The sequence below is a fragment of the Trichomycterus rosablanca genome, chromosome 19, assembly GCF_030014385.1.
Source record: "Trichomycterus rosablanca isolate fTriRos1 chromosome 19, fTriRos1.hap1, whole genome shotgun sequence".
In the NCBI taxonomy this organism is placed as follows: Eukaryota; Metazoa; Chordata; class Actinopteri; order Siluriformes; family Trichomycteridae; genus Trichomycterus; species Trichomycterus rosablanca.
Genome location: NC_086006.1, coordinates 24139651 through 24164628, shown reverse-complemented (window position 1 = coordinate 24164628; position 24978 = coordinate 24139651). Strand labels below are relative to the sequence as shown.

The following is a 24978-nucleotide window of genomic DNA, read 5'->3' as shown; positions in this document are numbered from 1 at the left end:
TTAAGCAGTCTGCGAACTAAGATAAAAACTGTTAATGATGGACGTCACTACAAAGTCACACATCCGGATCTCATAGAACTGTGATAATGACTGATTTTGAATTGAGAGGTAAAAGAAAAGTATATGTGTATGTACATGTGTATGTGTGTGCATTTATCTGTGCACGTGCGTGTGCATTTGTGTGTAACTGCGTTAGTGTGCGTGTATGTGCATGTGTGTGCATATGCATTTGTGTGTGAGTGCACGAGTGTGTGTGTTTGTATGTTCATGTGCATGTGCAAGTGTTGTGTGTGCATGTGTGTGTTTATGGGTTTGTGCAAGTGTTGTGTGTGTGTGTGCGAGTGTGTTTATATGTGTGTGCAAGTGTGTGGGTGTGTGCATGTGTGTGTGTGTGTGTTTATGTGCATGTGTGTGCGTGTGCATTTGCGTGTGCGAGTGTGTGTGCATGTGTGTGTATGTGCAAGTGCTGTGTGTGCGTGTGTGTGTTTATGGGTTTGTGCAAGTGTTGTGTGTGTGTGTGCGAGTGTGTTTATATGTGTGTGCAAGTGTGTGGGTGTGTGCATGTGTGTGTGTGTGTGTTTATGTGCATGTGTGTGCGTGTGCATTTGCGTGTGCGAGTGCGTGTGCATGTGTGTGTATGTGCAAGTGTTGTGTGTGCGTGTGTGTGTTTATGGGTTTGTGCAAGTGTTGTGTGTGTGTGTGCGAGTGTGTTTATATGTGTGTGCAAGTGTGTGGGTGTGTGCATGTGTGTGTGTGTGTGTTTATGTGCATGTGTGTGCGTGTGCATTTGCGTGTGCGAGTGTGTGTGTGCATGTGTGTGTATGTGCAAGTGCTGTGTGTGCGTGTGTGTGTTTATGGGTTTGTGCAAGTGTTGTGTGTGTGTGTGCGAGTGTGTTTATATGTGTGTGCAAGTGTGTGTGTGTGTGCGAGTGTGTTTATGTGCATGTGTGTGGGTGTGTGCATGTGTGTGTGTGTGTGTTTATGTGCATGTGTGTGCGTGTGCATTTGCGTGTGCATGTGTGTGTATGTGCAAGTGTTGTGTGTGCGTGTGTGTGTTTATGGGTTTGTGCAAGTGTTGTGTGTGTGCGAGTGTGTTTATAAGTGTGTGCAAGTGTGTGGGTGTGTGCATGTGTGTGTGTGTGTGTTTATGTGCATGTGTGTGCGTGTGCATTTGCGTGTGCGAGTGTGTGTGTGTGTATGTGCAAGTGCTGTGTGTGCGTGTGTGTGTTTATGGGTTTGTGCAAGTGTGTGTGTGTGTGCGAGTGTGTTTATGTGTGTGCAAGTGTGTGGGTGTGTGCATGTGTGTGTGTGTGTGTGTGTTTATGTGCATGTGTGTGCGTGTGCATTTGCGTGTGCGAGTGTGTGTGCATGTGTGTGTATGTGCAAGTGTTGTGTGTGCGTGTGTGTGTTTATGGGTTTGTGCAAGTGTGTGTGTGTGTGCGAGTGTGTTTATGTGTGTGCAAGTGTGTGGGTGTGTGCATGTGTGTGTGTGTGTGTGTTTATGTGCATGTGTGTGCGTGTGCATGTGTGTGTATGTGCAAGTGTTGTGTGTGTGTGTGTGCGAGTGTGTTTATATGTGTGTGCAAGTGTGTGTGTGTGTGTGTTTATGTGCATGTGTGTGCGTGTGCATGTGTGTGTATGTGCAAGTGCTGTGTGTGCATGTGTGTGAGAGAGAGAAAGATTAAGTGGGGCACAGTAGGCACTGTTAGGGCTTGGCAGGACAGATGCTATCAGCATTATCTGTGGCACAAATCGAATCGTCCCTGAGGGGCAGTAAGCTCAGAGTACTGAGAGCTCCATGAAAAGACTTCCAGCTCAATCAGCACTGGCACAAAAACAACCAAGGGATCACCTGTAAACTGAATTAGTCTGAACAGCTGAAACGTGGGGCTGGACCTAAAAGCAAATGAGAACTGCGTGCTTAAAAACACAAAAACAATTTCCTATTTAAGTGGATTTACAGAATTAGTTCAGTAAAAAATCAAATCTGTGCCCACACACTCGCCTTAAACCACATGCACATGTGTTTGATCCGAGACACGTTTTTAAACTTCAGAACCGCCCATAAAGGATTAATCATTTTCAAACATGATGACAGCATAGACGGCACTTGTCTTTATTCCAGCATTTATCAAACCATTCTAAACAATCATTTCAGCAGTATGTAAGGGTGTATCATCATTTTAGAATGTTAGAACATTATAAAAAAAATAATACTTGCACCATAAGGTTCACATGGACCAGTGAAATGTCCTCATACTTGTTGGCTGTCATCTGCCCTTAGATAATCACTTTTATAATCACTTTCATAATAATTTCATAATAAATAGTGGTTTATTTACATTTACGTTTTTAGCAGACACGTGAGCAGTTAAGAATTACGAACCAGGTTTGGCAGCTTGGAGGTGTCAGGCTTGAAACAATGACCTTCTGATCGCTAGTACAGCACCTTAACTACAGGCTGTGACACATAGGAATAGTCTCAAAAGTCTTGATGCACATGGAGCAAAGAACACAGGACCTGGACCCTTGAGCAATCAAAAATATGGTCTGAAGTGTTAAGAGGGCCAAAAAAAATACCCTCAGCTATGACATCTGCTGCCAGCTATCACATACTTTGAGGGATCGAGAATCTATTAGGTAGATTGGCATGGTTAATTAACAGCCAGCAAATATAAGGCAACTTTACAAATTCTGGTGCACCCTATAGTGCAATCATTTTTTTTCCTTATGATGTTCTCAGATGTAGCTGAGCTAATACATACATGCAGTAACCTGGATGTTTCAATGTGCTGATGTAATCAACTTTCTGCCATGGCTTTTAAATCATTGTCAGTGAGTGTGATAAAGTATAGCTGCACCCACTGCACACAGTCAAGCAAGCTTTAAATCTCCTCAGGCTGCTGCCCTAGAAAAAAGTTCCTGCTGAGCCACCTGAGCGCAGGAAGCATGCAGAATGAAATTACTCCTAGCTGTAAATGTGTTTGATGCCCTGTGATCTATTGGTGCCCTGTCCAGGGTGTATTGCTGATACTCTCCAGCATTTTTATCTGGCATCAGACCCACCATGACCAAAACACATGACAACACATTACATATTATATAAATTACATTACATTACATTAAACAAAACTAGGACTATAAAGTATTTAAATGAAAGAAAATGCTGTTCATTCCAGCAGCAAGCAGTTGGTTACATTTTCACTTCTGGACTTAATAAAAACAGCTTCATCCAGCATCAGACGTTGTCTTGTCTCCAGCTTCCAGCTCCAGCTAAAACTTTATTAGCACTTGAACAGCAAAGGCCTAATTAAACTGATTAAAGTCACACTCTGGGGAACAGCCAGCTGAGAAACTGGCAACACCAATACTGAGTGCAATTCTTCCAGCAGATGCGCCTACAGGCAGCGCTTGAACATTGGAGTGGTTGCTAATTGACTGAGGATTATACTACTGGAGTTGATGTTGTGTGTTTTTAGACTTGTCTGGAAGTTAAAGTGAAATTATGAATCAACCAAAAATGGAATCCAAACAATCCAGTACTTGAACGATATTATACACAAGGTTGTGCCTGTTATACTGAATATCAGCAGGAGGGTGATACTGCTTTTGTACAACTGTTTTACAAGCGCCAATTATTAGTTAACAGTAATAAACACCAACATTATGATTTCATTATTTCTTTAATAATTTCTTTGACTCTGCAAACACAAACAGTCCTGGACTTCTGCCAGGCAACACAAATTATTTCTGCATACTAGCAAGCATCTGCTTTGTTCGATGAGGTCTACATCTTTCCACAAGTCGGCTACTTTCTAACCATGTACAATTACATTTAATGTTTTTTAATTTATTGTTTAACATGGAAAATAAGAGTGTTGACAGCGGCTTTGGTGTTATGCTTGATTTTGATAAAGCAGCAAAGTCAAACAGTACGCTCTCCATCGTGTCGGAGGGGGCGAGTGTTAGTCACGGGTCTCCTCGGTTAGAGTGGAGGTCAGCAGCAAGAGGAAGAGAAATGCAATGAGGTAACTGAATATGACTACATTGTTTTTATCCATGATCTCTCTTTTTGACACAACCCTCCTATTTACCTAGGCTTGGGATTGGCACTAAGAGTGCACTAATAACTGTCCCTTTTACAGCTAAGTTCATGTACTGCTATGCGCCTTCTGTATTTGTGAGCCCAGCCTGGGATTCTAACCCTCAGAACTCAGGCAGTGTGGATCTTATTATGCCACACACGTTTACATTATACACGTCAACTTAAATATACCTTCAGAGACAGTTAAATGTAATAAAGAGTAAAACAGAGTGATTACTTTTTTAAAGTATTATAGATGTGTTTGAATTTGAATTGCACAAAATCACTTTCCTTGCATGACCTTGCAGCAGTTGCTCAATGATATCAGCTCAGTGTGATGAGCCCAACTCATGCCCTCCATCACACACACATGGTAGTGAAGTCCTGCTGAGTGATTGAGAGTTGCGATTAATCTGCCTCAGTGAACTCTCCTCTGCTAAGTGCGGCATGAAGCCTAAATGTCTGCTTGTGTTACCGTGCTAGCATTTCTCTGCCATTCAGAGAGGCGCTGGGGCTTCATGAGCTGAGGGTGACTGGGATGATGACATGTTTGGCACTTAACTGTATCCAAAAAATTGAATGGAGCAAAATGATCAGAGTTGCATTATACAGCCAATGCAAAACTGTTTTTCTTGTTTAATTTACTTGCCATAAAGTACAAACCCCATTTCCAAAAACGTTGGAACCAGAATCAATGATTTGTTTATTTTCTTCTACCTTTATTTAAGCAGAAAAGTGGAAAGAAAAAAATTTGTAATGTTTTTACTGACCAGCTTTTTTGTAAATAAAATTTTTGAATTTATTGCCTGCAACACACTCAAAAACATTGGACATAATTTTTTAGGATTCTCTGAATCTTTTCACAATTCTATGTTTGGTAGATGGTAAAACATCTAAATTATTTGCAAAATTACATTGAGAAATGTTCTTGTTAACTGATAGACTCACATATTTTCGTACAAAGTGGTGAGTCACGATTCGTCTTTGCTTGTACAGACTGATCCTTTTTTGGATCCCCCTTTTATGCATGAGCATGATTCCCTCACCTGTTAAGACTTCACCTGCTTATTGCGGAATATCTCCAACCTTTGTAACTTGAATATTTTATAAAATTTTTTCTATTCATTTGCCATCCCAACTTGTTTTGAGTGTGCTGTAGGCATCATATTTAAAAATTGTTTATATTTACAATATACAGTTAAGCTGGTTAATGAAAATACTGAAAATGTTTTGTCAGTTAAATGAAGGTTTAAAGAAATTAACAAATAACAAATTCTTGTTTTTATTCCATTAAACAAAATGTCCCAACATTTCTCAAAATAAAGTTTGTACATTCTACAATCAGCTTTTAAAAACACCTATAGATAGCAAAAATGAATTGTTATGCTATTACAGAAGCTGATAATTCTATATGCAGACAAAAAGATTCGGGCCATGCCAAAAGCGGGTCATGCTTGTGGCTGAAAACAGAATCAAATCCGTTCCTCTGACAGCTGAACACACAGCAGGCTATAATCACTGCCAAAACATGAGCTAAAACACACACACACATACATACATACAGATTCTCACACACACACACACACACACACACACACACACACACACACACATACATACATACATACAGATTCACACACACACACACACACACACACACACACACATACAGATTCACACACACACACACACACACACACACATACATACATACAGATTCACACACACACACATACATACATACAGATTCACACACACACACACACACACACACACACACACATACATACATACATACAGATTCACACACACACACACACACACACACACATACATACATACATACAGATTCACACACACACACACACACACACACACACACACACACACACACATACATACAGATTCACACACACACACACACACACATATACATACAGATTCACACACACACACACACACACACACACAGATTCACACACACACACACACACACACATACATACAGATTCACACACAACAGTTACCTCTGTAGCAAACATTCATTATTTCACAATCGACTGTATTCTGACTCTCTGCTCCAGGGGCGCCGTGCGCTCTGACCCCGACTTCCAAACAAGCTGGGATATGCGAAGAAAGAATTTCATTATACTGTACATCTGTCTATGTATATATGACATATAAGGATATCTTATCTCTTATCTCTTATACTGAGAACACACAGTGGATTCAGAAAGTATTTAGACGCCCTGACTTTGTGCACACTTTGTGTTGTGGATTTGATTAAATGAATATCATTGCATTTTTCTTCACTTAATCACCCATAATGACGAAGTGAAAACGTTTTTAAAGAATTTAGATAATTATTTAAAAAACAAAAAAACTATAAACAAAAGTATTCAGACCCTTTTATTGTGGCACTCCAAATCCTGTTTGCTTTCATGATTCTAGAGATGCGGCTAGCATTTGACTCGAGTTCCCAGAACCACCAAAACAAAATCACTGCACTGGTGTGTGTGTGTGTGTGTGTGTAAGTTTCTGTGATGAAAACATCATCCTGACACTCACCTTCACCCACGATCCCAAGCACCTCAAACTTGTTCATCACATCACCGATGACAGGGTTCCTCATCAAGACGAATGGTGGTCAGACGAAACGGGCAGAGATCGAGTGGGTGAAAGGTTTTCTTCTTGGTTACAGGGGGGCATGGGGTAACCTGGCAAAGGATGCTCCACTCAGTTCGGCCCACTGAACATTCTGCGTAGCTTCTTTAAATCTGCACTTGCATCTGTGGACACATTGTAAACATAAATATACAGAGAGAAAATTGTTTATGTTAAAAATCTTTTCATTATGGTTATAACGATTATGGGGGCATCTTATCTAATCAATCACCTGCAGAAAAAACTAGCTAAGATACTAGATATCTTACTAGCTATTAAACACAATCATGCATAATGATAGGAGTTACATCGATAATAAAATGTATTGGTATTAAAATTAAAACAGGCACTCAAGAGCAGCAGTGATCAGCACAATTTCTAAAAAAACACACTTTAGTTTCTATATAACGATCTCATGTTAAACAACCCTGCTACACAAAAATGGCTTCATTACTTGCAATGATTTAATAATCATAATAGTGGTTGCTACGAACTTGTTCTTGTTAATTTGAAGATTAGAAAGGAAGATAACCTTTTTTAACTTGTGCTACCAGGATTCTTCGAAGATCCAGTAGAAAACAATCGTGTACCTTCACATCACAAACAACCATGCTTACAATTTGCACCATGCATCCATTAGAGTTCTCTGTACCATCTAGTACCATCATCTTTTTATACTTAGTGTGCCGGCTGACAGCTTTTAGAATGTGAAGCAGATCCAGAGATCCTCCCATTCCTAATGCTCTGTTTTACTCTGGAGGTAAACATGCCTGTATGTGGGTTGGGTGAGAGTAAGAGAGGTTTGTTGTCAATGCTGAATGGAAATGACTCAGTAACTCTGACTCACTGTACTGCTGTTGCCAGTGTGCCACACTGCATCCTATTCATCTTATTTACAGCACTAACAGGTCTGCAGTACAGCTAAATCTTTGGTGGCAAAAGTGTGTCCAGGCAGTTTGGCCAATTAGAAAAGGATTGATAAGTGTAGAGAACCTCTTCAAAACATCTCCTATGTTTAAAATGGATAAAAACAATAAATGCATTACTCTTTTATTAGAACTTGTGCTACCAGGAGTCTCATTTCCTCCAAAATCAGAAACTAATATAAAGTCACTTTTTGTACTGATAACTTATGACCCCACTATCTCACCACCCCAAACACTAAACGTTTTATTAAATGTAGTGTCCAAAAGAAAAGAAAAAACAGATTAACTGTACGTGTGATTTGTACTGTTACACGTTCCTTTAACTTACTGTCATTGGATTCCTCCTCAGTTTCACTGTAACATTTTTCTGCAGTAGGCTTGCTTAATATTTGTTGTAAAAGCTCAACCAGATCAGGCTGGTGGCCCCACAAAGGCTTAAAAACATGTTTCTGTGGTGGTGTGCTAGTGTATTAGACTGCTGCTTTACTCAAGCACATGCTTGGTTTTTGTTTTTTTGTTTTTTTAATGCATTTTCTCCCCATTTTTCTCAGGATTTAGCACACTCAATTTTGTCTTCCGCTGCTGAGGGATACCAGATTGCATCCGAGGAGAGCACGTCGCTGTACACGCCTCTTCCGACACGTGTACAGTCCTACTCTTCTCGGCCCTGCAGTGTGCACAGGCGTATCTTCCGCCAATCAGGGTCCTTACACAGTGTATGAAGACCCACCCACCCACACATAGTCCAGCCCCACCCTGCAGATACGGTGGCCAATTAGTATCTGCTGCAGGCACTGCCAATTATGCCCGCTAGATGGCGCAAAGCCGACCGGAGGCAACACCGAGTTTCAAACCGAGGAGTTCAGACACTCGTTGCTGGTGTGCAAGTGGAATATCCCACTGAGCATATAATAATAAATGAATTAAAATAAATAAGTCAACCAGTTTTTTGGATATATATATTATATCCAACAAACTGTTTGTTGATGTGGTGGTATGCTTTGGGTCATTGTCATGCTTAAAGGTGAAATTCCTCTTCAGCAAAGGCCTCAAAGTGTTTATTATATAATTATATAATGTAAATCTTTTTTGTTTTTTTCCCCTTTTATATATATATACAGTGTATCACAAAAGTGAGTACACCCCTCACATTTCTGCAGATATTTAAGTATATCTTTTCATGGGACAACACTGACAAAATGACACTTTGACACAATGAAAAGTAGTCTGTGTGCAGCTTATATAACAGTGTAAATTTATTCTTCCCTCAAAATAACTCAATATACAGCCATTAATGTCTAAACCACCGGCAACAAAAGTGAGTACACCCCTAAGAGACTACACCCCTAAATGTCCAAATTGAGCACTGCTTGTCATTTTCCCTTCAAAATGTCATGTGATTTGTTAGTGTTACTAGGTCTCAGGTGTGCATAGGGAGCAGGTGTGTTCAATTTAGTAGTACAGCTCTCACACTCTCTCATACTGGTCACTGAAAGTTCCAACATGGCACCTCATGGCAAAGAACTCTCTGAGGATCTTAAAAGACGAATTGTTGCGCTACATGAAGATGGCCAAGGCTACAAGTAGATTGCCAACACCCTGAAACTGAGCTGCAGCACAGTGGCCAAGATCATCCAGCGTTTTAAAAGAGCAGGGTCCACTCAGAACAGACCTCGCGTTGATCGTCCAAAGAAGCTGAGTGCACGTGCTCAGCGTCACATCCAACTGCTGTCTTTGAAAGATAGGCGCAGGAGTGCTGTCAGCATTGCTGCAGAGATTGAAAAGGTGGGGGATCAGCCTGTCAGTGCTCAGACCATACGCCGCACACTACATCAAATTGGTCTGCATGGCTGTCACCCCAGAAGGAAGCCTCTTCTGAAGTCTCTACACAAGAAAGCCCGCAAACAGTTTGCTGAAGACATGTCAACAAAGGACATGGATTACTGGAACCATGTCCTATGGTCTGATGAGACCAAGATTAATTTGTTTGGTTTAGATGGTCTCAAGCATGTGTGGCGGCAATCAGGTGAGGAGTACAAAGATAAGTGTGTCATGCCTACAGTCAAGCATGGTGGTGGGAATGCCATGGTCTGGGGCTGCATGAGTGCAGCAGGTGTTGGGGAGTTACATTCCATTGAGGGACACATGAACTCCAATATGTACTGTGAAATACTGAAGCAGAGCATGATCCCCTCCCTCCGGAAACTGGGTCGCAGGGCAGTGTTCCAGCATGATAATGACCCCAAACACACCTCTAAGACGACCACTACTTTATTGAAGAGGCTGAGGGTAATGGTGATGGACTGGCCAAGCATGTCTCCAGACCTAAACCCAATAGAACATCTTTGGGGCATCCTCAAGCGGAAGGTGGAGGAGCGCAAAGTCTCGAATATCCGCCAGCTCCGTGATGTCATCATGGAGGAGTGGAAAAGCATTCCAGTGGCAACCTGTAAAGCTCTGGTAAACTCCATGCCCAGGAGAGTTAAGGCAGTTCTGGGAAATAATGGTGGCCACACAAAATATTGACACTTCAGGAACTTTCACTAAGGGGTGTACTCACTTTTGTTGCCGGTGGTTTAGACATTAATGGCTGTATATTGAGTTATTTTGAGGGAAGAATAAATTTACACTGTTATATAAGCTGCACACAGACTACTTTTCATTGTGTCAAAGTGTCATTTTGTCAGTGTTGTCCCATGAAAAGATATACTTAAATATCTGCAGAAATGTGAGGGGTGTACTCACTTTTGTGATACACTGTATATATATGTATGTATATACCTGTATATCAAACATAGCCAATGATGACATAGCCAAGGTAACTGTCTCAAGTAGCTACTGCTGGTCTTCTCTGCGTGGCTCTTAACCCTGTTTGCATTGTACTGGACACAATTGTAAGTTGCTTTGGATAAAAGTGTCTGCAGTAAAACATAAATGTAAGTGGAATCAGAATTAGCACTTCAAGAAAATATAAAAGTATAAATTATAACAACAAAAAAAAACTGCTTTATTTGTCCCTTCTATCTGTCACTCAGAAGCGCATGATTCCTTCTTAGCGGTGCTGAGAAGTGAGTGACTTGTTTGCTAGCATAAAAATGACAGTTTAAATTACTGTTTACTAAATTGATAGTAAAACTATCAAATATTTAAGTATTTACCAAACAACGTTTAGCTTTAGCTACTCTTTTCTCATGTTCTATTAACAATGACCTTTAGAAAAGTCAGTCAGAGTGAGCTGTGAGCATGTAAATACACTTTCCTGGCAAAATAAAATAGCTTTATGATAATGTGCAGCAGAAAGTTTTGTTACATTCGCTCTTGCTGCCTGACAGTGGGGGAAAACAAATATTTAATATTGTGTGTGTATGCTGAAGCCTTTCTTTTGTTGATGTGGTGGTATGCTTTGGGTCATTGTCATGCTTAAAGGTGAAATTCCTCTTCATCTTCAGCCTTTTAGCAAATACCTCAAAGTATTTATTATATGATTATATAATGTAAATCTTTTTTGTTTTTTTCCCCCCTTTTTACAGTTTTTATGTCGGCTGCCTTTCCTGACACACCCCTCCCGGGCCTGGGATCAGCACTGAGAGTGAACTGACAAGTACACCTCCCAATGGCTACACCCCCGCCCCTCCTCAGACATAGCCAGTCATGTCTGTGTAGACACTCAACCGGCCGATAGGACCACTGAGATTTGAACCCAGATTTGAGCAATAGTGGGCTACCATGATTTACATAAATATTTGTGTTGTAGTAATGTTGTTAGAATGCTGTGTGGTGCTTCCCTAAACTAATCATATTTTAACTGACAGACGTGATTATAGAGAGAGATGGCGTGGATTTCAAAAGCACACACTTCTTCACATCTCTGTTAATGAGGTGGTTTTGTGAGCAGAGTGTTCAGCTTTTGTACTTTGTTCTGTATGAGTATATGGTGGTAATGTGGGCTGCTGTCACTGAAACAGCAGAAGAACACCAGGCTGCTCGTTCACACTATCCAGAGGCATCACATCATTCAGAGGTGCGATGTGAGAGGACTGCTGGTTGGTTGGCTCTAACTAACACCATGCAAATGGGTTTGTTTGATGACAGAGATGATAATTAGCTTAAATTCTAAAAGAAATAATGAAATCTTGTTTTTTTTTATTAAGGCACTAACTACTTTTTTTGAAGATCATTAAAGTTAATTTCTGAATGTGTTAAAAATAGCAACATAATGCAGCTTTTTCATTCACAGGATTCAAATTAGCTTCACAAGAAATTTCAGTTCATCAAATTGCCTCCATCACTGTTGTAACTGAATAGCTTGGCATTTAAAAAAACTGGGAAAATGTCAAAGAAAAAGAAAGACATGAGAGCATTTAAGGGAAAATTAGGCACTGGGTCTGTACAAAACTGAATACTTTAACAATGAATGTGACAGGATGTTATATTCTAAATCCATGCAAATACAGGTAAAAACAACACGTAACTGGTCGCTCAGGTGGCGCAGCGGTAAAAACACATGCTGGAATCAGAGCTGGGATCTCGAATACATCGTATCGAGTCTCAGCTCTGTCTGCCTGCCGAGCGGCCACATGAACAACGATTGGCCTGTTGTTCAGATAGGGGTGGGATAGGGACTCTCTCATAACTAATGCAATTTTGACTAGAGATGGACCGATCGGGGTTTTTGGCACCGATTCCGATCTCCGATCTCCTTTCAGGGACATCGGCCGATAGCCGATTCCGATCGGGGGGTGGGGGGGGATTAGCAGTAAATAAACTTAAAAAGAGCCTCACAGTAAAGATAAACCGGAGCAGCGCGCATGTGTGTGTGTGTGTGTGTGTGTGTGTGTGTGTGTTTGTGCCTTTAGAAGAGACGCTTTGTTTACAGTATCGCTATGTTATTCATTGATTCATGAGTTGATTCGTTTTTATGTGAAGCGTAAGTTTCTCTTCTCAGTTCTCTCTCCGTGTTTACTGTTATTAATTAAATGTCGTGGTTTTAAATAAACACCAACTACTACAGAACATTTTGTGTGACTCTCTTACATTAAATAGCTTCATTAAACCGCTATTACCACAGATCTGTAACCGAGTCAGACTCGTTCCGTCTAAGGAGCTAAAAGTTTTTTTAAAAGTTCAGCAGATGATCCTGAACTAACGAATTTGGTAATGAATAAACTTTTGCCTCTGATTGGCTCTGTAACGTTTTCTGTTCTCATCTACATCACAAGTAAGAACCGCTTACGATTTACCAAAGTGAACCAGGAGTTTATATAACGTGCTGATAGAATCGACTCTGATGTGACCGGGTTGAATTATCTTTTTAAAGTAAATATTACAATCAGCAAAATTACATCGTAAGAGCTTTCACGATGGTTTCTGTACGATTGTTGATGAATGGTGATGTGATGGTTGGTGCTTCGTAGCTCAAAGTCTGGATCAATCCACTGAGCTGTTAACTTAACATGGTCTTTATATATCACACGATCGGATCGGCTACTTTTAGGAAATATCGCCGATCGCATATTTTGATTAAAAATCGGCCGATACCGATTCGTAGCCGATCGATCGTCCCATCTCTAATTTTGACCTCTGCTGGTGATTGATGGCACCTGCACAGAGATGGGAAAAGAGTGCTGTCAGGGTGTGTCTCTCTGTACACAGTGCTGATCCACATTGCCCTCGTCAAAGTGTGGGTGACAAGATGCATACGGTTGCTGACCACATGTCGGAGGGGGCATGGGTTAGCTTCGATCTCCTCAATCAGAGTGGGGATCAGCATTGGTGGAGAGGAAGCGTGATGCAATCGGGCAATTGGACGCGCTAAAAAGGAGAAAAAGGGGAGAAAGTGCATAAACAAAATATTTAAAAAAGCAACACGGAAAGAAGGCTCGTCACGGTTTGTTGAGGTGTAAGGTCTACAGTTACAGTACCGTATTTTTCAAATTAAAAGTGAGGCTTGATACAATCAGTGATTGTGACGCATTTTATAAAGACGGGTATTTTACAAAATTCCCAGTTTGAGTCAGAAGGTGGGGGTTATCACAAAATTTCTAAACATATGTAACATTCTGAGAATTTTTCCATGTGTTGTGCTTTTCTGTCTTCTCAAAATGATGGAACCCTTCTGTGTCTGCTCTGCACTGATCATAAAAACCAATGAACGTGCTGCCATGCAACGACAAGCAGCACCTCGCCCTGCAGCCGGTGCCCAGTGTGGGTATAAACGTGGGGCCCACTCCAGAACAGGGCTGTCTCTGGGGCAGCTCGCTCGACCAGGGCTGAAAAGTCCCACAATACCAGCTTAGTTCACAGATAAAGACAAAGTGTGCTGGCCTAATGTGCCAGCAGAAAATCAGACCAGACCAAAAGGCCGCACAGTTTCAAGACAAAAGCAGGTTTGCCAACAAAGGAGTTGCCAGATCTGTGAGGAAGAAACCGTGATAAATAGAAACACTTCCACCTGGAGCCAACTGACACTTCACAAAGCGCAGACTGTCAGTTCTATTATTATTTGGTTATCCTCTTGTATATTTAATAAACTCTCCCTGTGGAATTAACCTCCACAAATTTCTCCCTGTCCCCATCTTTCCCTTCTACGGTCAATCCAGTAGAACTCCAAACGGTCATGTCTCAGAGGGCAGGCCTGAAGGAAGCTGCAGGCTCATTCGCAACAGATGTTGAGAATCATCAGGTTAGCCTGGGAATTGCTCACAGTGTCTGATGCAATGCATAATCCGTTCAGCTGACAGCCTAGCGCCTTTCCTACAAATACAGAAAGTTTGCTTGTTTTTTTCCTGGAGCTCTTACCACCAACATATCCAATGCTTTAATAAATCATATCTGGTACGCAAGTGCTGTCCCTGAAACAGAGTTAGGATTCCATTGCTAAACACACCCATACTACACCTTCACCTTTTGTATATAAAGACTACCAAATGTAAGCTAGCCTTTAGCTCCTTCACCTCCTCAGGTGTGGCACGTTTTTATATTAAGGAAATGAATGCAGACTCCGCTCTGCTTATATCACAGGGGCCTCAGGCAGAAAACAATAAAGCATGGTTGTGCATTACATGCAGTCTCTGCAGCCAACAAGTAAAGGTGTCAGAATATTCCAAATATATTAGACCTTAATAGCAAAGCCAAATTATTTACGCATTGGAGGCAAATGCAAACACAGATAGTTGGTTATTTTACACTGAACACTGAAGAAAACATCTGGACTTCATTAACAAAGTTACAAGAGTTCTCCTAAACAGGTAATAGTTTACTCCTAGTTTATTTATAATCAGAAGAGAAACACGTCTCTGTACACCAGTTGCTCAGCCATCTTGAAAACAACCAGCAGGCCCATATCAGGCTGTTGTTGTTGACTTTTTCATGTTTTGCAACTGCATTATCCTGAGTCCGGTTTTCCTGGAATCACTCGGTGCAATGCAGTAACACACCCCAGACAGGATGCCAGGCCATTACGATGCTTCGACCCCCCCCTCCCCTTCCCCTCCAACACACACACATCTAATCATGTCTGTATGCAGACGTCCGATGGGCAGACAGCATCACTGAGGGCCCTAATGTATAGACTTCACAAACCTAATCAAAATTTAAGGTGTGCAAATGGATAAAGGAAAATTTAAGTAAACTATAAACAACTGGAACCCCAAACCATTACTTCTGAGGCCTGAGGTTTGAATCTCGGCAGTGCCATCGACCGGTCGGTCATCTAAACAGACATGATTGGCTATGTCTGATAAGGGGGTGATGAACCGAACAGCCTAGCTTTTGGGAGGCGCACTTTTTATGTTGCAAGCCTAGACAAAATAAGGAGAGCTACATCAGGAAGGGCATCCGGCATAACACTACGCCAAATCAGGTATGTGAACCAGAATTATCCACTGTGGCAACCCAAAAAAAACAGGAGCAGCTGAAGGGAAAAAACTTTCTTGCCAATCTTGCCATTTACAGTGAAGGAAGATGCATACGAGTCCAGCCATGACGCTGTACTGTCACTGTGCCTTGATAACCCAGCTAACCTCCTGTGCAAACAATGTCCCAGAGAAAGGAATACATTTGGATATTGCAAACTAAAGCTAGAAGGACAGCCATGAAAAAATGTGGAGAGGTGCACTGGCACTGAGGTGCAAAGTTTGTTATTCTAACCAATTATAAAACTCTACAGTCTGTAAGAACTGCCAAGTGCTGAAATCCCTGACAGGCACCGGGGTACCAGTTTTCACCCACTTTAACTTTACACTTAACAATAGAGAATGTAAAAAATAGCAAAGTGGATGCTCTTCCCTATCAGTGTCATGGATCATTTGCCCTCACTATTAAGCCACTTAAAAAACACTTCTTAATAGTGTTATGCATTGTTGCACTTGTCAGCTAGAAAAATATGTACAACATAGACAGGATACAAACTTCAGAGCCTGAACTATTAGAAAATCCAGAGTTAAATTAAAAATGTAATTAAAAAGATGTTCTTGTTCATTTTTTGGCTTTTAGGACTACAACCTCTTGTATTTTAAATGCAGGTGGAGCTCTCTTAACTTTGTTAAAACAGTAGGAACAGGTCTCCTATTGCAAAGCCTCTGCTTCTCAGCCTTCTTAAAGCCTAACTAGTTCCTCATGGTCCAACATAACAGCAGATTTTAGAACAAATTTATCAACGAGACACAATAACATTAGCCATAATCGACACATTTCTAAAGTTCTTACTGTCATGCAGTAGTATTTTACTCAGCATAAGCTCACCTTAATCTGTTTTTAAATATCTTTGACCCGAGGAAGTCTACAGTTACATTAAAGAAGCAATCATTTATGGTCTGGCCCCCTGTCCAGTAAAATCTTTAAGCTAAAACTTGTAATGCTAATCTTGTAATGCTTGAATGACTGTTAATGTTCTACCATGGCAATGTTTTTGTACAGAAAGCCAACTCCATTAAGAAATGGTTTGCAGAGCTCTGACTGATCCAGACCTTAATCCTATCCAACATACCAATTCTTAATCATCACCACTCATTATTAATACCAGACCTTAATAATACACTAGTCACTGAATAGATCTCTGTCCCTGCTTTGTTTGTCTGTGTTGCTTGACAACAGCTTAAAAAAAAACAACCAGTGTTAAGAAAGTCATCTTCTTTCTTCTGATTACAAGCATTATTGCAAAAACATGAAATGAAACTTTAGTTACGGTCCATTCAGGCAGCTTTTTTAACAGCTCTAGTTTTTCTAATTTAATTTTCTTTCCAATCAGGTCATGTCCAATTACCTGATTGTATTTCGTTTCCTCTACTGCTGCTGACCTCCACTCTTGACTCTCAGGAGAGCCGAGATTAACAAATGCTCCCTCCAATACGTGTGCAGTAGCAAACTAATTCATATGGTGATCTGTATTGTGCATGGAGAGTCATACACCAATCTCCATTATCCCCTATCTAATTGTGGAGACGCCATCAAACAGCCAGCAGAGATCATAATTGCAGCAGTCATGAGAAATCCCCACCAGTAATCCCACCCTCGGACGACTGCAGGTGCTCGGCTTCCCTTAGCAAAGCAATTGAACTTAAAAATGTCAGCACTGGTTGGCTAGAGTGTTATACTGCTGCAGCACCTGAGCAATCTACAGCTGTTTTTGTTAGGAGTCACTCCTGTTCATAAAACTACTGTTATCCGCAAAGTTTAATGTGTGAATGGAGAGGGTGCTTTAAGAAGTCAACCTCACCGCTTATGCATACTGCTGTAATTGCCCTTAATTAGAATGAACACTTATTTGTTCTGCACCTTTTAGAGACTGCAATTCTGTTCTGCTATTAAACAACATCAATTACCATTAGCCATAACCAGTTTGAGTAGAGCAATCATCACAAAAAATTCTGCCCTTTTAGAGAGAAACTGTTTGTTTTCTTTACTGATGACGAGCACTACACCGTTAAGAAACTTGTACTCCTGGTAAACCATGACAACTCTTTGCTTTAGGCTGTTCTCAAGAAAACAAATGCCAGTAACACAAACAGTCTGAAAGTACTGCAGTTTAAGTGTTGCAACTATAACCATCATTTACAGATCATCTCCGTTTACACCAAAACAAAACCAAGTACCACCTATATGCTATGAAACACACACCACACATACACATACGGTCAGCTTGTGTGCATTAAATCCTCACTTTAAGTAAAAGGTTTGAGTCTGTTTAAGATCACTGTCTTGGTTCTTTCCTTATGCCGGTGTGAGTATTATAGCAACATGTAGCCATTGTTTAAACACATGCTAAAACTGTAAGTGCTGTCTGTACTGAAATTAACAACAGACATTGGTCTGATATTGGTCATGAGACATGGTCAGCCATCCTTCTCTCCTTATTCTTAACAGGTCTGCATTTTTCACCACAGCTGGCATTATTCTTCTGTTCTCCTCAGCCATCAGAGTTGTATGAGGTAATAATTTTTTGTCATCTGAGAAATGTTTCAAGACTGAAACCTCTGTATGTAAAGTATGGATGCACTGTATTATATTTGCAGTATTTTTAAGACCAGACACCCAAATAAAAAATAAACATATAAATATAAAAAGTATTTTATGTCTTTGACAAGGAAGTATGTCAATTCTTAATTCAGTCTTGAGTACCACATAGAAGAGCTTTAAGTACCACCACTTGTATTTATGCCCCAGTATGAAAACCACTGATCTAATGGCACAGACCACGCATGGTGCAGCCAGCACACAACACAGTCCTGGCTTTGTCCTACAGAGCACATCAGAGGAAAATAAGAGGGTGGTGAGAAGGACGAGTGAATAAAATGCACAAGGGTCCAACACGGTGGTGAAGAGAGCCTTAAGAAATAGTTTTGTGTATTTGTTGATGTCTTGAGCTTTTGGGTTTGAAACTAAACGTTGCTACCGACCTATACTTTTTAGTGCCCAAAGACACTGTGGCTATGTCTGAGGGGGGTGGGCAAATAAGTTCTCCTTTGCTGCTTCAATTGCGGCCTCAGCTGGCTGGTCGAGAAGCCTGAATAAGAGCATGAATTTGGCTCTTAATGACGAACTTCATAAGATCCTAAAGAACAACCCTCAACTAACTTAAGCTTAATCGATGAATCATCCTCCTACCTTTTATAACAGCAGCCAAAGCAAGCACAAATAGGTTCAAAATTATTCTTGGCCCAGTTCCTCAATGTGAACAATCACACTAAAACTGCACTGATCCTACACACACACACACACACACACACACACCATACAGCAAAGGCCCTGTTGCTAATTGAGACAAGCCCTTTACTTCTTGACCAAGAACAAATCCAGTGATAGCTCAGTGGTTAAGGTACTGGACTAGTAAACAGAAGGTTGCTGGTTCAAGCCCCACCACCACCAAGTTGCCACTGTTGGGTCCCTGAGCAAGGCCCTTAACCCTCAATTGCTCATTGTGTAAGTCACTTTGGATAAAAGCGTCTGCTAAATGCTGAAAATGTAAATGTAAACAAATCAAAATGTGGCACTGTGTATCATCACATCCACATTTATTAGAATTTTATCATTTAATAACAATATCAAGGCGCTCGGTGGTGCTGCGGTCTATCATGTTAACACACCACCATTGAGATCTGGGTTTAAATCTTAGCTGTGCTATCGGCCAGCCAAGCGTCTACACAGATATGACTGGCTCTGACTGTGATGGTACTGAGATGGCAACTTAACCTAACCTGCATTAAAAGTGGTGGGGTGTGCTGAAATAAAAACTTTAAAAAAGCACAGGAGGACTTAGAAGCCTAAAAAATCTGAATTCTTTCGAATTCTAAAAACTGAATTCAAACTCAACTTCTGTTCGCTCTCACAACACATTTTTGAAGATGCAGTTATTTTTCAGTCTTTGGGCCTGCCATTGACATGAAAACTGCATCCTAAGTTACTGAAACAGCTTTCCAACACAGCACGATAGAGATTTCTTAAGACCCAGTTTCCATTGTGTATGTTACTGTAACATCATTAACTCAAAAATGCTTCCCACTGTAGGTACTGACAATGCAAGATAATGCAAGATATACTGTTAGAGAAACAGTATATAATGGGGTACATTTTTGGTAGCTTATACTGCATTTATAATTGAATGTTTACATTTTAACATATCTTTAGCTAAGGAGCCACAATACTCTGCACCCAGTACTGCTCCTCTGTCTACCTGGAGGTTCAAATAATGCTTCTCTTTAGGTATTTGCTACCAAATATGATATGTTCACCTCATACTGGGCTGGCATTCTCAAGTCTATGTTTTCAGAGCATTTTCATGTGTTTATAGGGCTGGTTTTTGGAGTGATGGGAACTGGACTGAACTTAATATTACATGAAAAAGTTCCAATAATTGTGACACATTTGATTTTTATTATTATAATTGAATTGAGGTTTACTGCAGTTACATGTTTTAGTTGTTCATTGTAAGATCATTATATACTGGGTATATTTAATGTGTAATGTTAGAGATTGAGTTATTTCAAGAGTTCAAGAGAGGCTTTATTGTCATTTCAGCTATATACAAGTGCAAATTGAAGCGAAACAGCATTCCTCCAGGACCAAGGTGCAACATAGAACAAAAAGTGCAAGACAATACAATATACACAGTACATGGTACTGAGTAAATGATAGGTGAGAAAAACATATTCTGATATACAGTTAACAGTGTAGGGTTTTATAGCAGCAGAGATATAAAAGAGTAAGGTGCAAAAGAATGCAATATTGTGCAAACTGCAATTGTGCAAAGATGCAAGTTTGTTTGTTTATTAGGATTTTACACTTTGGTTACATTCATGACAGGAACGGCAGCCACTCCATACACAAGATTCATCAGGTCACACAAGGTTATATCGAACAGTCTTGGACAACTTAGTGTCTCCAATTCACCTCACTTGCACGTCTTTGGACTGTGGGAGGAAACCGGAGCACTTGGAGTAAACCCACGCAGACATGGGGAGAACATGCACACAGAAAGGACCCGAACCACCCCACCTGGGGATCGAACCCAGGACCTTCTAAGATGCAAGTAATACAGTCACTAAGTAGTTGTATGTGTTGAAGTTGTCAGAGTCTAGGGAACGAGACTGTGTTGGTGGTGTGTGTATGTGCATGTAAGTTTTAGTGCGTGTGTATGAGTGTGTCATTGTGTAAGTATGTGTGCAATTGTGTGTGTGTGTATATATGCGTGTGTGTGAGTGTGTATGAGTAAGCATAATCGTGTGTTAGTGTATGTATGTATATGTGCAAGTGTGTGTGAATTTATGTATGCGTGTGTGCATCAGCAAAGACCTTTTATAACCTTTTTGATAAATATCTACCACCGACGCCAAGGACTTCTGGATCGGACTGTATGAGCGCTATCACAGAGAGTGGGATGAGTGTTGCTCTGTTTTGGTTTGCGACGCAATAGGCTGGAAGTGCGTAGGTGTGAGACTGGGTTGAGCAGCAGAATCAGACTGCAACAGCCGAGCACATGCAGTCCGATCTGGATATAAACAAGGCAGCTGGATCGGACGGTGCGCGCGCATGACTAACAGCGGTCAACGCTGACAGTTGGCAGTGACGTCACCAACAGCCCCCCTCAATCATTATGAAAACCGGTCAGGCTTGAAAATAAACAAACTATTAACGTTACCATTCGAGGTTCTCTTTTTAAGGTGAAACGGACACATTTATTACTCATTAATAACGAGAATTAGCGAAAATTGGTGACAATTTTACTTCGCCGTATGTTTTCCTCACATCTCGTCGTGTCAGTTTTGACCGTTAGGACCAACCGTCAAGGCTCAGCCGGCTAGCTGGCTAATAACGTCACGCCTCCTACATAATGGTGCATGATAATTAACCCATAGAGCATCGAACTGCTACAGGCTCACTTAGTAAAAACAAAAAAGAAAAGAAATTATAAAAAAAAGAAAGAGATTAAAGCAGCCACCGGTACTCACTCATGTTTATTTTGCGATGAATCGGTCAATGTGCACTCGGTGCTGTAGCTTGTAATAGAGCTCCATCTCTGCTGCTGCTGCTGCTGCATACTTGAATCCACTCGCACTTGTCAGTGCACTGGAGCTGTAAGCAACAGTTTTAATTGACTGACACTTCCAACATCCAATCAGAACGCCCCTATTTGTCTTTCACGCGCACGCCCATTTTAAAACAAACCAATCAGAGCGCTGATAAGCCGCCGGGGTGGAGGGGGGGCAGTATATAAAGCTGTAGCAACGATTCCCTCCTGACCTGAACTGTCAAAACAGACTAAACTTCAGAGCAAAATTCCTTCAGACTTCAGACTTGTAATTTTCGTTTCTTTTCATATTTAATATAACTTTCGTTCTGGTCAGGGTCGCGGTAGGTCCGACGACACACCAGACTCTGGGCGTGAGGCAGGAATACACTCTGTAGAGGGCTCTAGTCTAGTGGTGTGCGATACTGCAAAATTCGGTATGATCCGATACCAAGTAAATACAGGGCCAGTATCGCCGATACCGATACTTTTTAATAATTAAGGTAGATGCATCATCAAATTGCTAAATCTGAATAAATTTTCATGACATTTAAGTGTATTATTGTTGTATTATTATTATACATTTTTGTAAGTAGCTGCTCTGAGTAGGGTTGTAAATAAATTCAGTTGTTTAAATCGCTCCGATTTCTTGTTTCTGGTGCTTTACTTTCTAACAACGTTAATATCATGGCGTATCACCACAAAGCGGCTAACTCATACCACGTAGTTGTGTTTGCAGGGTGAATAAATTTGTAGATTTTTAACAGTGACCGGATATATGTGTCCTTGTTCATTTAAAATAAAAAATCAATGCTATTCTGTTTACATTTATAAGCACAAAGTTTATGTACGTATAGTTTACACTATTATTTCCATAAAATCCTATTTCTGTATCTTCAAAGCAAAGTATTCAAAAACTTACAATCTTCCAATGCCTACCAATGTACTGATGTCTGTTAGGATTATAACAACATAACGTGACGGTACCACAGTAAACACAGCAGAGCATGAGGTGAGGAGCGAGGTGTGGATGTAAGATGTGAGAGGAGAGGAGTCTGTACAGACACGGTCTTTACTTTCTAACGAAACAGGAGAAACGTGCTGAATGTAGCGGAGAAAAAGTGAACTGAAAGTATCGATCCCATCACACTAGTATCGATCCGATATCAAATCGATCCGCCCACCCACTCTAAAAAGTAATTCAGATGGCCTTTAACCAGTACTTAAATATATGCACTGCTGTATGACAAAAAAATCAAGTTACATTATATTACACAATTTTTTACTTGCAGTTGTTATTTTATTGAGTTCTGATAACGCACAAATTATAAGTGTTGTTTCAACACACTATAATGAATCACCTGAACTTAAGATATTGGGTTGAACAATAAAGAACAAAATTTAGCTTCTAGCAACTTAAAATACATACACTGTACGACTTAATTTTCTCATTAGTTTGAATTCGCCCCGCCCACACGAACAGAAACGGTCTGTGTTTTCAAGGCGCCCTTTCTTCACTGTGGAGTGAGTCTTTCACAAGCAAGGTGAACGTTCTAACTGTTACAAACATTTTTTGACCTATATATCTACAGATTTCACTTTTGTGATTTGAATAATTTGCCCGCTTTGCAGTTGAAGGTCGGCAGGCACAAACTACAAGAGCGAGAGAGCGGGAAAGAGAGAGTTTGAGTGCTATGCAAATTAGCTAGCTAGCTTTTCTTCAGAGTGGCATGGACCAACACACCATTTGGTGTTATAAACTGAGTAAAACTTGACTTTTTCATGGATTAAAATATTTCCAGTGACATAAAATTTCCCTGGTGAGCTATTAAAAACTTATTTTTTGTCTAGTCTATTTTACGATGTTTGTGTAGCAAAAGTAGCCAACAACTATGCTAAGGTTGGCTAGCTAATTATTACGTGTTTGCGTTCTAGGTAAAAATAAACTAAACAATAAACATTACTCATTTGTTTAATGCATATAATTTTTAAAATACTGATTTTACAGACTGATATGTGGAATTTGTTTTTTCATAGTTTTTATTGTTGTCCACTAATGGGATTTGTTAAAAGTAGATGTGTTCTGTAATAAATGATTTTTGGTAATAATTCATGTTTCCTTGTTCTTGTATCATTGTTTAAATTGTTTTACATTCAGCAAATTCAGTGCAATGCTAACAAACATTCAAATTAATGTTTAGAGATATTAGGCTACAGGATGTTGGATCAACGTAATTCTACGAGCACTTGGCATAACTCAAAAAGACTAATGCAAAATGTTGCCTTGATTTTTTCTGTTGACCCAATGTTATATTTAGTATTAAAACTTTTAAGTTAAATGAATATTAAATAAAACATTGGGTCAACAAAAAAAATCAAGGCAACATTTTGCATTAGTCTTTTTGAGTTATGCCAACTGCTTGTAGAATTACGTTGATCCAACACAATATTTTAGGTTTTCATAATTCAGTAAAAAGCATTTTTAAATAACACTAACTTAAAAATATGTGTTCATGTTGACAGTTATTAAGTTTGTGTAATTTAAAATATTGTGTTGGGTCAACGTAATTCTAGGAGAAGTTGGCATAACTCAAAAAGACTAATGCAAAACGTTGCCTTAATTTTTTTTGTTGACCCAATGTTTTATTTTTTAGAGTGCACCACTACTCTAGTCCAACCCAGGGCATCACACACTCACACATTCACTCACTAGCTTGGTGTCTATTTCATTTCATTTCCAGCATTTAGTAGACGCTTTTATCCAAAGCGACTTACAGTTCACAGTCTAAGCAATTGAGGGTTAAGGGCCTTGCATAAGGGCCCAACAGTGGCAACCTGGCAGTGGTGGGGTTTGAACCAGTGACCTTCTGTTTACTAGTCCAGTACCTTAACCGCTAGACTATGTGTACATAAATGTCTACAGTCAGCTCCAAAACCTTTACTAAATCTTGCCAGTCCTGCATTAAGCACTTTGTGCAACCTCTTCATGCAAATGTATAAAACACTGAGACTTTTCCTACAATGCCAAATTGAACTGATGAATTAAAGTCAAGGAATCAAGGAGCATTCTTATATCAGAATGTCTTGCTGACATTTATGTGGATTTGGCGTATTGTTCTGCCTGAAGATCCTGCTTCTTAACAGAGGTTGCTCGATTCTCATTTAGAACCTCCAGTCACAAAAAAAAGAATCTTTCACCATACCAAGCAGTGTTGCTGTGCCAGCAGGTATATTGCTTATTCTATGTTACTTTGAATGAGTAAGAGTGTGCTGTTTCCTACAGTAGACTGGAGCGCTGTCCA

General features: G+C 40.2%; 1 protein-coding gene across 5 annotated transcripts in view; it reads right to left on the bottom strand.

The window, feature by feature from the left end:
- LOC134333305 (cyclin-dependent kinase-like 5) overlaps positions 1–21713 on the bottom strand; it is a 69769-nt gene extending 48056 nt beyond the window's left edge. For all 5 annotated transcript variants that reach the window (XR_010015371.1, XR_010015372.1, XR_010015373.1 and 2 more), the window contains exons 1-2: positions 21618–21713; positions 6653–6873 (exon numbers count right to left, since the gene is read on the bottom strand). Coding sequence is in view for 2 of the 5 variants with exons in the window: in XM_063015240.1 (XP_062871310.1) it covers positions 6653–6716 (64 nt within the window). In the remaining 3 variants the exon portion in view is untranslated. The remainder of the gene's footprint in view (positions 1–6652; positions 6874–21617) is intronic.
- Positions 21714–24978: the final 3265 nt, after the last annotated feature.